Genomic DNA, 14,890 nt, shown 5'->3' with positions numbered 1-14,890 from the left:
AAAGTTCCTCCCAAGAAACATTAGAGAATGTCTCTTCTCTGAGTTGACAACCCTGATTTGTTGGTGTAAATTCAGTCTCATGTGAGATCCTGATAGATAGCAATGGGAAGCCTGGGCTCATCTCTGGTCAGTTATTACTGAGTTAACTGGGCACCAACATCCTTCCTGATCTTGACTGCTGATCTCAACTGAAGAACCCAGTATTTTCACAATGGAGACACAGAATGTACATTAAACATGCAAAAAATACATTTAAAACTAGTATTATTAATTACACCTTTGTTCAGAGTGATTATTTTTTAAATAATAAAAACAAAAACAAGGGATGTTCAAAATAAAGGTCATGATGTGGAGATGCCGGTGATGGACTGGGGTTGACAATTGTAAACAATTTTACAACACCAAGTTACAGTCCAACAAATTTATTTTAAATTCCACAAGCTTTCGGAGGCTTCCTCCTTCGTCAGGTGAACGGTATGGAAATGACATTTTCGAATCCTTCGCATTTGAAAATCACAGAACAATGCCTGGTGATTACTGCCCGTTGCCAAGGCAATCACAGTGAGCAGACAGAAAGGTGAACCCCCAGCTTCTGTCGCGACACTACAGACTTTCTACAAAAACTCAATACCCACGGACCTGTTGAACCAGGAACACTTCTCACCACGATGGACGTCTCGGCACTCTACACCAGTATCCCCCACGATGACGGCATCGCTGCGACAGCATCAATACTCAACACCAACAACTGCCAATCTCCAGACGCCATCCTACAACTCATCCGCTTCATCCTGGATCACAATGTCTTCACCTTCAATAACCAGTTCTTTACCCAAACACATGGAACAGCCATGGGGACCAAATTCGCACCCCAATACGCCAACATTTTCATGCACAAGTTCGAGCAGGACTTCTTCACTGCACAGGACCTCCAACCAACGCTATACACCAGATACATCGACGACATTTTCTTTCTATGGACCCACGGTGAGGAATCACTAAAGAGACTACACGATAACATCAACAAGTTCCATCCCACCATCAAGCTCACCATGGACTACTCCTCAGAATCAGTTTCTTTCTTGGACACACGAATCTCCATCAAAGACGGGCACCTCAGCACCTCACTCTACCGCAAGCCCACGGACAACCTCACGATGCTCCACTTTTCCAGCTTCCACCCTAACCACGTCAAAGAGGCCATCCCCTATGGACAGGCCCTGCAAATACACAGGGTCTGCTCAGACGAGGAGGAACGCGATGGACACCTACAGACGCTGAAAGACGCCCTAGTAAGAACGGGATATGATGCTCGACTCATCGATCGACAGTTCTGACGGGCCACAGCGAAAAATCGCGTAGACCTCCTCAGAAGACTAACACGGGACGCAACCAACAGAGTACCCTTCGTCGTCCAGTACTTCCCCGGAGCGGAGAAACTACGCCATGTTCTCCGCAGCCTTCAACATGTCATCAATGATGACGAACACTTCGCTATGGCCATCCCCACACCTCCACTACTCGCCTTTAAACAGCCACCCAACCTCAAACAAACCATCGTTCGCAGCAAATTACCCAGCCTTCAGGAGAACAGCGTCCACGACACCACACAACCCTGCCACGGTAACCTCTGCAAGACATGCCAGATCATCGACACAGATACCACCATCATACGAGAGGACACCACCCACCAGGTGCACGGTTCATACTCCTGTGACTCAGCCAACGTTGTCTACCTCATACGTTGCAGGAAAGGATGCCCCAGAGCATGGTACATTGGCGAGACCATGCAGACGCTGCGACAACAGATGAACGGACACCGCGCAACAATCGCCAAACAGGAGGGTTCTCTCCCTGTCGGGGAACACTTCAGCAGTCATGGACATTCAGCCACCGACCTTCGGGTCAGCATACTCCAAGGCGGCCTTCGAGACACACGACAACGCAAAATCGTCGAGCAGAAATTGATAGCCAAGTTCCGCACCCATGAGGACGGCCTCAACCGGGATCTTGGGTTCATGTCACACTACACGTAACCCCACCAGCGAACAAATGTTATCTGTTTTTAATATAACGGGTCATTGACTGTCTTCCTTCTCTCTCTCTTTTTTGGGGGGGTTTGTATATTCGGTGGCCTTTTTAGGTGACACCTTTCTGTCTGCTCACTGTGATTGCCTTGGCAACGGGCAGTAATCACCAGGCATTGTTCTGTGATTTTCAAATGCGAAGGATTCGAAAATGTCATTTCCATACCGTTCACCTGACGAAGGAGGAAGCCTCCGAAAGCTTGTGGAATTTAAAATAAATTTGTTGGACTATAACTTGGTGTTGTAAAATTGTTTACAAAATAAAGGTATGTGCTAAGATGGGAGAATTAAGACAATAGAGTTATGAGCTTCATTAGACTCAATGTGACCCTAATTTAACTTCATAGCAACACCATAAAATAAACTAACTCCCCCCCACCACTGCTCCTTGCTGCAAAATAACCTTGAAACATGACACTGACATTCATAAAAGTTGTATATCTGCGGTTGTCACAACTTTTAGAAATGTGAAATGTGTTTCAAACTTGCTAAAAGCTTGTTTCCGATCGTGTAGTTTTTTGGAAGGAAATTTTTCAAACAAGAAGGGTGAAAATTGCGGAGGTACTGGCCATTATCTTCCAAACATCCTTAGATACGGGGGGTGGTGCCAGAGGACTGGAGAATTGCAAATGTTATATCCTTGTTCAAAAAAGGGTGTAAGGATAAATTCAGCAACCACAGGCCAGTCAGTTTAACCTCGGTGATGGGGTAACTTTTAGAAACGATAATCCTGAACAGAATTAGCAGTCACTTGGACAAGCATGGATTCATTAGGGAAAGCCAGCACGGATTTGTTAAAGACAAATCATGTTTAACTAACTTAATTGAGTTTTTTGGTGAGGTAACAGCGATGATCGATGAGGGCAATGCGGTTGATGTAGTGTATGTGGACTTTCAAAAAGCATTTGATAAAGTGCCGCATAATAGGCTTGTCATCAAGATTGAAGCCCGTGGAATAAAGGGGGCAGTAGCAGAATGGATACAAAATTGGTTAAGTAACAGGAAGCAGAGAGTAGTGGTGAACGGTTGTTTTTCGGACTGGAGGGAGGTGTGCAGTGGTGTTCCCCAGGGGTCGGTACTAGGACCACTGCTTTTCTGGATATATATTAATGACTTGGACTTGGGTGTACAAGACACAATTTCCAAATTTGCAGATGACACAAAACTTGGAAGTGTTGTGAACAGTGAGGAGGATAGTGATAGACTTCAAGAGGATATCGACAGCATGGTGGAATGGGCGGACATGTGGCAGATGAAATATAACGTGGAAAAGTGCAAAGTGATACATTTTGGTAGAAAGAATGAGAAGAGGCAATATAAACTAGAGGGCACAACTCTAAAAGGGGTAACAGGAACAGAGAGATCTGGGGGTATATGTGCACAAATCATTGAAAGTGGTAGGGCAGGTTGAGAAAGCGGTTAAAAAAGCATACAGGATCCTGGGCTTTATAAATAGAGGCATAGAGTACAAAAAGGAAGTCATGGTGAACCTTTATAAAACACTGGTTCGACCACTACTGGAGTATTGTGTCCCGTTCTGGGCACCGCACTTTAGGAAGGATGTGAAGGCCTAAGGGAGAGTGCAGAAAAGATTTACTAGAATGATTCCAGGGATGAGGGACTTTAGTTACATGGATAGACTGGAGAAGCTGGAACAGAGACGGTTGCGAGGAGATTTGATAGAGGTGTTCAAAATCATGAAGGGTCTAGACAGAATACATAGAGAGAAACTGTTCCTATTGGTGGAAGGGTCAAGAACCAGAGGACATAGATTTAATGTCATTGGCAAAAGAACCAAAGGTGACATGAGGAAAAACTTTTTTACACAGTGAGTGGTTAGGATCTGGAATGCACTGCCTGAGGGGGTGATGGAGGCAGATTCAATCATGGCCTTCAAAAGGGAACTGGATAAGTACTTGAAAGGAAAAAATTTGCACAGCTATGTGGAAAGGGTGGGGGGGGGGGGGGGTGGGACCAGCTGGATTGCTCTTGCATAGAGCTGGCACGGACTCGATGGACCAAATGGCCTCCTTCTATGCTGTAACCATTCTATGATTCTATGATTCTATATTTCTGACCCTTGTGAATTTTATACCTTTGAGGGTGAGGTCAGTGTTCTTGCTGGGAATGGAACACATTCCTTTTCAGGAAGCTGGTGTCAGCACTGAGCACAACATAGCATGGTCATATACAGAACTGGAGTCAGGTCAGGTGTTAAAACTTGTTACTGCAATGACCGTAGACGGTACTACCTGTGATTGGTCAGCGCTGAATGTCGGGCGGCAGTTCCAGAAAGGGCCAAAGACTTCTGGCAGATCAACACCTGGAGGAGCGGGGTGGGGGAGGTGGGACCCTCGATGGAGGAAATGCCATGGCGCTGCTCCCTCAGCTTGAATGCTCACTGCTCCTCCTGATCCAGGTGTTCACTGCTCCTCCTGATCCAGGTGTTCACTGCTCCTCCAGATCCAGGTGTTCACTGCTCCTCCTGATACAGGTGTTCACTGCTCCTCCTGATACAGGTGTTCACTGCTCCTCCTGATACAGGTGTTCACTGCTCCTCCAGATCCAGGTGTTCACTGCTCCTCCAGATCCAGGTGTTCACTGCTCCTCCTGACCCAGGTGTTCACTGCTCCTCCTGATCCAGGTGTTCACTGCTCCTCCTGATCCAGGTGTTCACTGCTCCTCCTGATCCAGGTGTTCACTGCTCCTCCAGATCCAGGTGTTCACTGCTCCTCCTGATCCAGGTGTTCACTGCTCCTCCTGATCCAGGTGTTCACTGCTCCTCCTGATCCAGTTGTTCACTGCTCCTCCTGATCCAGGTGTTCACTGCTCCGCCTGATCCAGTTGTTCACTGCTCCTCCTGATCCAGTTGTTCACTGCTCCTCCTGATCCAGGTGTTCACTGCTCCTCCAGATCCAGGTGTTCACTGCTCCTCCAGATCCAGGTGTTCACTGCTCCTCCTGATCCAGGTGTTCACTGCTCCTCCTGATCCTGGTGTTCACTGCTCCTCCTGATCCAGGTGTTCACTGCTCCTCCTGATCCAGGTGTTCATTGCTCCTCCTGATCTGAGTGCTCACTGTACTCTTTGCCCGATTGCTCACCTTTCTCCTCCCCTTTACCCCCTCCTCTTTGAGTGCTCCAAATTGGCCTTCCCACTACCAATTGCTCTGAGCCCTCATCCAGGTAATCCCATACGCCAGACCAAAGCGCCCCCAAGCTCCAACAACTCCCAGAGCCACATCCTCCCCCAGTGCTTCCAGTCTCAAGACTCCGTGCAATCCCCCTATGCTTCTTTGACCACTCTCCAGGCCCCATTGATGATCCGGATTCTTTCCCCTCAGTCTGGTTCAGTAAAAACTGAGTCGAATACATTTTAAAGTTCATCACAACTTTAATAGCAGGTCTTAGTCTGTAGCTTCAATTCAGATTCCTGAGAGAATCCGAACGATTCTAACAGAATAAGGAGACAAAGACAAAGACAAAAACTCATACCTTTATACAGATCGATAGGGGCTGGAACATCATTAACACAAGAGTCAACACCAATCATAAGCCGGGCACAGGTTGCCATGCGAGGTTACATTATTTCCGGCCAATCATAGATAATCATGTGCTGACCATGTTGCTGTTAGACATCAAAGGGGATACTTCCTCACCTTCCAACTTGGAATGTTCTTCCCTGTTCCTTCTGTTCCTTATCTCCCAACCTGGAATGTCTTTCAACTTTGGCTAAGCTCGTTACCTATATTGATCTGCCATAAACATGGAGACATTCAGACCAGTCCTTGAATCACATCAAAGACTCTACATTGATAAGACCACGCAAACCTGCTGACTACGCAAACATATGGCCCAGCAGGAGGCCAGGCCACCTGTACCAATCTCAGTTACTAACTAATTAACCCTTTCTAACCATTTTGCATTCCGCTTCTTTGCCACGTAGGCATCTTAATATTTTACTGAAAACTGACCACGTAGGGATTCTCACCATCATCCCATGTATTCCTTGGCCCCAGACCATCTGCTAAATCCTAAACTCCCGCAACCAAATTCCATTCCCTCCCTCCCTGAGTTCCTAACCCCAATGCCCCAGTTTCTTTGTCACCTGTACCTGTTAGATGATTTCCTGGACAGCCTGTCCCTATCTGATTTCAATGCTCACATCCTAACTGATGTTTGGCTGCCATCTATCTGCTTTAACAAAAGACATAGCAATGGATTATACCAATAAAGGTTCATAAAGTAATCGTACCAAAAGATTGAGGCATATACAGGAGCAAGAGTAATGAAGGAAGGAAAGACTTGGAGTGATAGAGTGAGAAAAAGAGTCAAACATAAACATGGAGATACAGACAGCGCAATGAATAAAATGTTAGAGTTATACAGAGAGAGAGAAGAACCAGAAAGAAAGAGGGACAGAAAGAATTGGTGATTGGCAAAAAAGCGAGACAGTTTTTTTTTTAGAAGAGAGACCCTTTTTTTGCCCATAAGCGTTGGTACAGGAGATCAACCATCATTATATAAGAATAGAGATATTCTGACATACTGTTAAGTGTCAGCTTGGCTCAGTTGATAGTACCCTGCTCACTGTCAGAAGGTCGTGAGTTCAAGCCCCACTCCAAAACTTGAACACATAATCTAGGCTGATAGTGCAGTGCAGAACTGAGGGAGTGCTGCATTGTTGACACTTTAGGATGAGACCCCACTTGCTTAGGTCCCATGGATTATAGATCCAGTGGCACCACTCAAAGATCCCTCCTTCAGCCAGCACCACCACAAACAGACTAAATGGTCATCTCATTGCTGTCTGTGTGATATTGCTGTGCGCAAAATGGCTGCCGCTTTTGCCCATGTGACAGTCACTGTGCTTCAGAGTAGTTCATTGTATGAGTCCCGATGACTTGTTTCTGGGGGACAAAATAAGTCATTATATAAATTAAAATCCTTGACTCCTACAGAGCAATAACCCTTATCACTCTCTGTACAAGGTTATGATGCTTCCGTCTTCCAATGTAATAGTGGGTCGTTTTAAGGTGAATGGTTTTTTTTTGCAGGTTCATTTGCGGTGGCAGAATGTGAAACCAGTGAATATTCAAGTTGCCAACCTTGTCCGACTGGCTTTTACCAGCCCGTGTGGACCAAGGAGGACCACTGCAGGAAACACTCATCTTGTGATTCAGGTAGGTGCCTTGTACTGATTTTAATCGGTTATAATTTATATTCTCCCTTCCCCCATCCCAATACTGTTTCTCCTTTTAGCATCTTCTTGGCTTTGGATTCTCCACTTATCTACTTAGTCTGATATGATTGACAGAGAAAGAAAGAAAGACGTGCATTTATAATAGCACTTTTCACAACCTCAGGATGTCCCAAAGCACTTTACAGCTAATTAAGCATTTTTGAAGTGTAGCCACTGTTATAATGTAAGAAACGCGGCAGCCAATCTGCGCACAGCAAGGTCCCACAAACAGCAATTTGATAATGACCAGATAACCTGTTTTAGTGATTTTGGTTGAGGGATAAATATTGGCCAGGACACTGGGGAGAACTCCCCTGCTCTTCTCCGAAATAGTGCCATGGGATTTTTTAAGTCCACCTGAAAGAGCAGACGGGGCCTCGGTTAACGTCTCATCCGAAAGACGGCACCTCCGACAGTGCAGCACTCCCTCAGTACTGCACTGGAGTGTCAGCCTAGATTATGTGCTCTGACTTGATCCCACAACCTCTGACTCAGAGGTTAGAGTGCTAGGAGGGAGTGACCAGGAGGGGGAGGGAGGCAGCGAGCGGGAGGGGGAGGGAGGCAGTGAGCGGGAGGGGGAGGGAGGCAGCGAGCAGGTGGGGGAGGGAGGCAGCGAGCAGGTGGGGGATGGAGGCAGCGAACGGGTGGGGGAGGGAGGCAGTGAGCGGGAGGGGGAGGGAGGCAGCGAACGGGAGGGGGAGAGATGCAGCGAGCAGGAGGGGGAGAGATGCAGCGAGCAGGAGGGAGATGGAGGCAGTGACCGGTGGGGGAGGGAGGCAGTGACCGGGAGGGGGAGAGATGCAGTGAGCGGGAGGGGGAGAGATGCAGTGAGTGGGAGGGAGATGGAGGCAGTGACCGGCGGGGGAGGGAGGCAGTGACCAGGAGGGGGAGAGATGCAGTGAGCGGGAGGAGGAGGGAGGCAGCGAGCGACGGGGGAAGGAGGTGGTGACCAGGAGGGGAGGGAGGCAGTGAGTGGGAGGGGGAGAGATGCAGTGAGCGGGAGGGGAGGGAGGCAGTGAGCGGGAGGGGGAGGGAGGCAGTGACCGGGAGGGGAGGGAGGCAGTGAGTGGGAGGGGGAGAGATGCAGTGAGCGGGAGGGGAGGGAGGCAGTGACCGGGAGGGGGAGAGATGCAGTGAGCGGGAGGGGGAGAGATGCAGTGAGCGGGAGGGGAGGGAGGCAGTGACCGGGAGGGGGAGAGATGCAGTGAGCGGGAGGGGAGGGAGGCAGTGAGCGGGAGGGGGAGGGAGGCAGTGACCGGGAGGGGAGGGAGGCAGTGAGCGGGAGGGGGAGAGATGCAGTGAGCGGGAGGGGGAGAGAGGCAGTGAGCGGGAGGGGGAGGGAGGCAGTGAGCGGGAGGGGGAGGGAGGCAGTGAGCGGGAGGGGAGGGAGGCAGTGACCGGGAGGGAGGCAGTGACCGGGAGGGGAGGGAGGCAGTGAGCGGGAGGGGGAGAGATGCAGTGAGCGGGAGGGGAGGGAGGCAGTGAGCGGGAGGGGGAGAGATGCAGTGAGCGGGAGGGGAGGGAGAGGCAGTGAGCGGGAGGGGAGGGAGGCAGTGACCGGGAGGGGAGGGAGGCAGTGAGCGGGAGGGGGAGAGATGCAGTGACCGGGAGGGGAGGGAGGCAGTGAGCGGGAGGGGGAGAGATGCAGTGAGCGGGAGGGGATGGAGGCAGTGACCGGGAGGGGGAGAGATGCAGTGACCGGGAGGGGAGGGAGGCAGTGAGCGGGAGGGGGAGAGATGCAGTGACCGGGAGGGGATGGAGGCAGTGACCGGGAGGGGGAGAGATGCAGTGAGCGGGAGGGGATGGAGGCAGTGACCGGGAGGGGGAGGGAGGCAGTGAGCGGGAGGGGAGGGAGGCAGTGAGTGGGAGGGGGAGAGATGCAGTGAGCGGGAGGGGAGGGAGGCAGTGAGCGGGAGGGGAGGGAGGCAGTGAGCGGGAGGGGAGGGAGGCAGTGACCGGGAGGGGGAGAGATGCAGTGAGCGGGAGGGGAGGGAGGCAGTGAGCGGGAGGGGAGGGAGGCAGTGAGCGGGAGGGGAGGGAGGCAGTGACCGGGAGGGGGAGAGATGCAGTGAGCGGGAGGGGATGGAGGCAGTGACCGGGAGGGGAGGGAGGCAGTGAGCGGGAGGGGGAGAGATGCAGTGAGCGGGAGGGGAGGGAGGCAGTGACCAAGCAGGGGAGGGAGGCAGTGAGCGGGAGGGGGAGCGAGACGGTGAGCGGGAGGGGGAGGGGTAGTGAGCGGGAGGGTGACATGCAGCGGCCCACGGTTTTAACGTAGAGCTGGGAGTTGTGCTCCTGCATCTCCCGGCTCCATATTCAGGCATGTAACTTTTTTTAACACAACCTACCTTTTTGGTGGCGGTCGGCGGTAGTCCCTTTAAGGACAGGTTAGGCCGCATGTAGACCTGGTTTTCCTGAACCAATGTCGGTTGCATTCAGGGAAGCCCAATTTTACGAAGGGGGCCTCAGACAGGCGTAAGACCCTTTCCATATGCTAATGCCTGTTTCACATGTGGGCCCTGGATGCCCCTTTTGATGCCTACATCATGGCGGGTGGCGCACTTCTGGCTCAGAATGTCTGCCGGCCACCCGCCATTTTGGATTTCAATCAGTACCGCTGGGAGAGAAGGGTAGAAAATGGAAAGTAAAGGGGAGAGTGAGGAAATGGCTGAATATAAGATCACAATGTTGACTCCCAATAACTCGAATGCTCACTCTGTGAATGACTGACCGTCACAGGATGTGGTCTATCAACCTCAGTTGGCAGTGGGTGTGCCGATTGTGTTTTAACCTTTGTGAGTGGTGTGTTAGCGTAGGGTGTAAGTGGAAGTGTTTTGTCACGTGTGGTGAGTCAGCCGACTGGAATGGGTTTGAACACTTCTCCTTTCATTTCTTGATCCTGGGTCTGAATCCAGCACAGACTAATGGGCTGAAAGTTCGTCTTTCTGCAGGCAGTAAGGATCCAATGTGAGATCGTCTCAGGTAGATATCAAACCAAGTTGTGAGTCCACACAGAGTACGTTGGTGGTCAGTACCTGCGCCCCTGTTAGAATGAAAACGGGACACATTTTTGAAAAAAAAAATTAATAAGCCAATTGTCTGTGTTTCGGACGAGTCTTTGAGACTGAGGGGGTGATTTTTGGAGGCAATTGCGGGTACATTGGGGGGTGGGTGGGCGTCGAAAATCGCGGAAATGCTGTTCGGGTTCCGAGTTTCCCAGGGACCCACCTGTTTGCGCATGGGCGATCCGAAAACGGAACTAAAGAGCCAAATGTACCTCATTGAGGTACTTAAGGCACTTTACCTGTGACAGATGAAGTAATTGTAACGATTTTGAACTTACCTGGGTGGCTTGCCCACCGCTTCTGATTCACGCCTGGTGAAACCAGACATGAAGGGCTAGATCAGGGAAAAAGGAACAAAATAAACTAAATAAAACCCCGTAGAAGGAAGTGAAAACACTAAATGCACCTACCTTTGCACCCTGCTCCGATGTTCGATGTCTCCCTCTCCGATGTCCCCCTCTTCACCCCCCCGATCTTCCCCCGATGTCCCCCTCTTCACCCCCCCGATCTTCCCCCGATGTCCCCCTCTTCACCCCTCCAATCTTCCCCCGATATCCCCGTCTTCACCCCCCCCGATCTTACCCTGATGTCCCCCTCTTCACCCCCCCAATCTTCCCCCGATATCCCCCTCTTCACCCCCCCTGATCTTCCCCCGATGTCCCCCTCTTCACCCCCCCGATCTTTCCCCGATATCCCCGTCTTCACCCCCCCCCGATCTTACCCTGATGTCCCCCTCTTCACCCCCCCGATCTTCCCCCAATGTCCCCCTCTTCAACCCCGATCTTCCCCCGATATCCCCCTCTTCACCCCCCGATCTTCCCCCGATATCCCCCTCTTCACCCCCCCGATCTTCCCCCGATGTCCCCCTCTTCACCCCCCGATCTTCCCCCGATATCCCCCTCTTCACCCCCCGATCTTCCCCCGATATCCCCCTCTTCACCCCCCGATCTTCCCTCGATGTCCCCCTCTTCACCCCCCGATCTTCCCCCGATGTCCCCCTCTTCACCCCCCGATCTTCCCCCGATGTCCCCCTCTTCACCCCCCCGATCTTCCCCCGATGTCCCCCTCTTCACCCCCCCGATCTTCCCCCGATATCCCCCTCTTCACCCCCCGATCTTCCCCCAATTTTCCCCCGATGTCCTCCCCATCTTTGCCGTCCCCTCCGATCTTCCCCTCTACCCCCCGATCTCCCCCTCCCCCCACCACCCCCGGTCATCCATTCCAGTGCCGGATGACGTCTGGCTCGCTCTCTTTTCGCCCTGCCCTCCCTCGCGTTGCAGCTCCTGACGGTAGCCAGCCTGTCAATCACGCTGGCTGCTGGGCGGGAAACCCGGAGAGGACGTTAATCATCAGCAAACAACAAGCGATCGCTTTGGAAACAGTAAGTTTTGCCACGCGCACCTTCACTGCCCCCTCCCTGCTGCCAACCCGCCACCACTGCAAAATCGAGCCCTGAGTCACTGTCCCTTTTTTGGCAGAAGAAATTGGTGCTGTTCACCGCGCTGCCCCTCACCATTACCAGTCCCGGCTTTGTCCTTCAGCACCACTCCCAGCTCCACTCCTCGCCCGTCCTCCCGGCTCCACTCCTCGCCCGTCCTCCCGGCTCCACTCCTCGCCCGTCCTCCCGGCTCCACTCCTCGCCTGTCCTCCCGGCTCCACTCCTCGCCCGTCCTCCCGGCTCCACTCCTCCCGGCTCCACTCCTCGCCCGTCCTCGCGGCTCCACTCCTCGCCCATCCTCCCGGCTCCACTCCTCGCCCGTCCTCCCGGCTCCACTCCTCCCGGCTCCACTCCTCGCCCGTCCTCGCGGCTCCACTCCTCGCCCATCCTCCCGGCTCCACTCCTCGCCCGTCCTCCCGGCTCCACTCCTCGCCCGTCCTCCCGGCTCCACTCCTCGCCCATCCTCGCGGCTCCACTCCTCGCCCATCCTCCCGGCTCCACTCCTCGCCCGTCCTCCCGGCTCCACTCCTCGCCCGTCCTCCCGGCTCCACTCCTCGCCCATCCTCGCGGCTCCACTCCTCGCCCGTCCTCCCGGCTCCACTCCTCGCCCGTCCTCCCGGCTCCACTCCTCGCCCGTCCTCCCGGCTCCACTCCTCGCCCGTCCTCCCGGCTCCACTCCTCGCCCATCCTCGCGGCTCCACTCCTCGCCCGTCCTCGCGGCTCCACTCCTCGCCCGTCCTCGCGGCTCCACTCCTCGCCTGTCCTCGCGGCTCCACTCCTCGCCTGTCCTCGCGGCTCCACTCCTCGCCCGTCCTCGCGGCTCCACTCCTCGCCCGTCCTCGCGGCTCCACTCCTCGCCCGTCCTCCCGGCTCCACTCCTCGCCCGTCCTCGCGGCTCCACTCCTCGCCTGTCCTCCCGGCTCCACTCCTCGCCCGTCCTCGCGGCTCCACTCCTCGCCTGTCCTCGCGGCTCCACTCCTCGCCCGTCCTCCCGGCTCCACTCCTCGCCCGTCCTCGCGGCTCCACTCCTCGCCCGTCCTCCCGGCTCCACTCCTCTCCCGTCCTCGCGGCTCCACTCCTCGCCCGTCCTCCCGGCTCCACTCCTCGCCCGTCCTCCCGGCTCCACTCCTCGCCCGTCCTCCCGGCTCCACTCCTCGCCCATCCTCGCGGCTCCACTCCTCGCCCGTCCTCGCGGCTCCACTCCTCGCCCGTCCTCGCGGCTCCACTCCTCGCCCGTCCTCGCGGCTCCACTCCTCGCCTGTCCTCGCGGCTCCACTCCTCGCCCGTCCTCGCGGCTCCACTCCTCGCCCGTCCTCGCGGCTCCACTCCTCGCCCGTCCTCCCGGCTCCACTCCTCGCCCGTCCTCGCGGCTCCACTCCTCGCCTGTCCTCCCGGCTCCACTCCTCGCCCGTCCTCGCGGCTCCACTCCTCGCCTGTCCTCGCGGCTCCACTCCTCGCCCGTCCTCCCGGCTCCACTCCTCGCCCGTCCTCGCGGCTCCACTCCTCGCCCGTCCTCCCGGCTCCACTCCTCTCCCGTCCTCGCGGCTCCACTCCTCGCCCGTCCTCGCGGCTCCACTCCTCGCCCGTCCTCCCGGCTCCACTCCTCGCCCGTCCTCGCGGCTCCACTCCTCGCCCGTCCTCCCGGCTCCACTCCTCGCCCGTCCTCGCGGCTCCACTCCTCGCCCGTCCTCCCGGCTCCACTCCTCGCCCGTCCTCCCGGCTCCACTCCTCGCCCGTCCTCGCGGCTCCACTCCTCGCCCGTCCTCCCGGCTCCACTCCTCGCCCGTCCTCGCGGCTCCACTCCTCGCCCGTCCTCCCGGCTCCACTCCTCGCCCGTCCTCCCGGCTCCACTCCTCGCCCGTCCTCCCGGCTCCACTCCTCGCCCGTCCTCCCGGCTCCACTCCTCGCCCGTCCTCGCGGCTCCACTCCTCGCCCGTCCTCGCGGCTCCACTCCTCGCCCGTCCTCGCGGCTCCACTCCTCGCCCGTCCTCCCGGCTCCACTCCTCGCCCGTCCTCCCGGCTCCACTCCTCGCCCGTCCTCCCGGCTCCACTCCTCGCCCGTCCTCCCGGCTCCACTCCTCGCCCGTCCTCCCGGCTCCACTCCTCGCCCGTCCTCCCGGCTCCACTCAACACCGCCGTTTTCACCTCCCCTGATGTTCTGTGTAAATCTCTCACAGGTATTCCCATCCACAATGGGCAGCAGATCCACCCTCTGTAACAGCAGCAGAGTGCCATTGTGAACTGGGGTGGGGTGGTGGGAGGGTGGGGGAAGGAGAAGTCGTAACATGAACCCGGCAAAGGATGGAGAAGAATGCTTCCTTGTTTCTGTGACAACCATATAAACAAACTTGAAATAATTTAACAATCAGCTTTGGCCACAGAGAGTACAATTACATATCCACAAGGACCCGCAATTTCTGCACAAGAAATGAGGGCAAGCCCTGACACTTATTGCCACAGTCTTCCACTGTACAAGGAGTGGAATGTTGGGTGTACCTGCGTCTTACGTTATGACAAATTCATGCCCCACTGCACTTCAGAGGCCTGTATTCAGGACTGTTTCTGAGTTATCAGCTACTGCCAATTCTCCAGGTTGGTACTTGTGAACGTACCAGAAGGGAGCGAGAAGCATTAATCTCAGGGGCTGAGACACAGCGGGAAACTGAGCTTCACTCTCACATGTTTTCATTCACTGAACCCCTTTGAGCTCATTGTGGCCTGTAGCTCACTCCCAGGCACTGACTATTCTATATAAAGGTAGAATTTGCCTTCTGCATGGCCAGAGTGGAACAGGCAATCGGGGGGATGGGGGTTGGTTAGATGATTGGGCAGACATCACTGTCATCAGATCTCCACCCATTGTGCGCCAGTCAGCAATTTCCAGCCAGCCTTTAGGCCGACCTAAAGTTCCACCCAAAACAGTTGAGAGCTTCATTTCAACATTTTAATGACATGCAAATAAGCGCAGGTGGAATTCCCCAACATTTTGTGCTCCGATTGCCCATATGAAATGGGTAATGGGGCTGACAGGAAGTCAGTGTTTAGGGTGGGATGACCTTTGAAG

The 14,890-nt window shown here is 54.4% G+C and overlaps 1 protein-coding gene across 1 annotated transcript in view; it reads left to right on the top strand.

The window, feature by feature from the left end:
- Window positions 1-14,890, top strand: part of LOC137335327 (tumor necrosis factor receptor superfamily member 5-like) — a 72,697-nt gene that overhangs the window by 34,085 nt on the left and 23,722 nt on the right. The window contains exon 3 of the mRNA XM_068000647.1: window positions 7,142-7,267. Within this exon, the coding sequence (XP_067856748.1) occupies window positions 7,142-7,267 (126 nt within the window). The remainder of the gene's footprint in view (window positions 1-7,141; window positions 7,268-14,890) is intronic.

The sequence above is a fragment of the Heptranchias perlo genome, chromosome 19, assembly GCF_035084215.1.
Source record: "Heptranchias perlo isolate sHepPer1 chromosome 19, sHepPer1.hap1, whole genome shotgun sequence".
Lineage (NCBI taxonomy): Eukaryota > Metazoa > Chordata > Chondrichthyes > Hexanchiformes > Hexanchidae > Heptranchias > Heptranchias perlo.
Note: the sequence above shows the minus strand (reverse complement) of the source record. Positions and strands in the feature narration are given on the sequence as shown.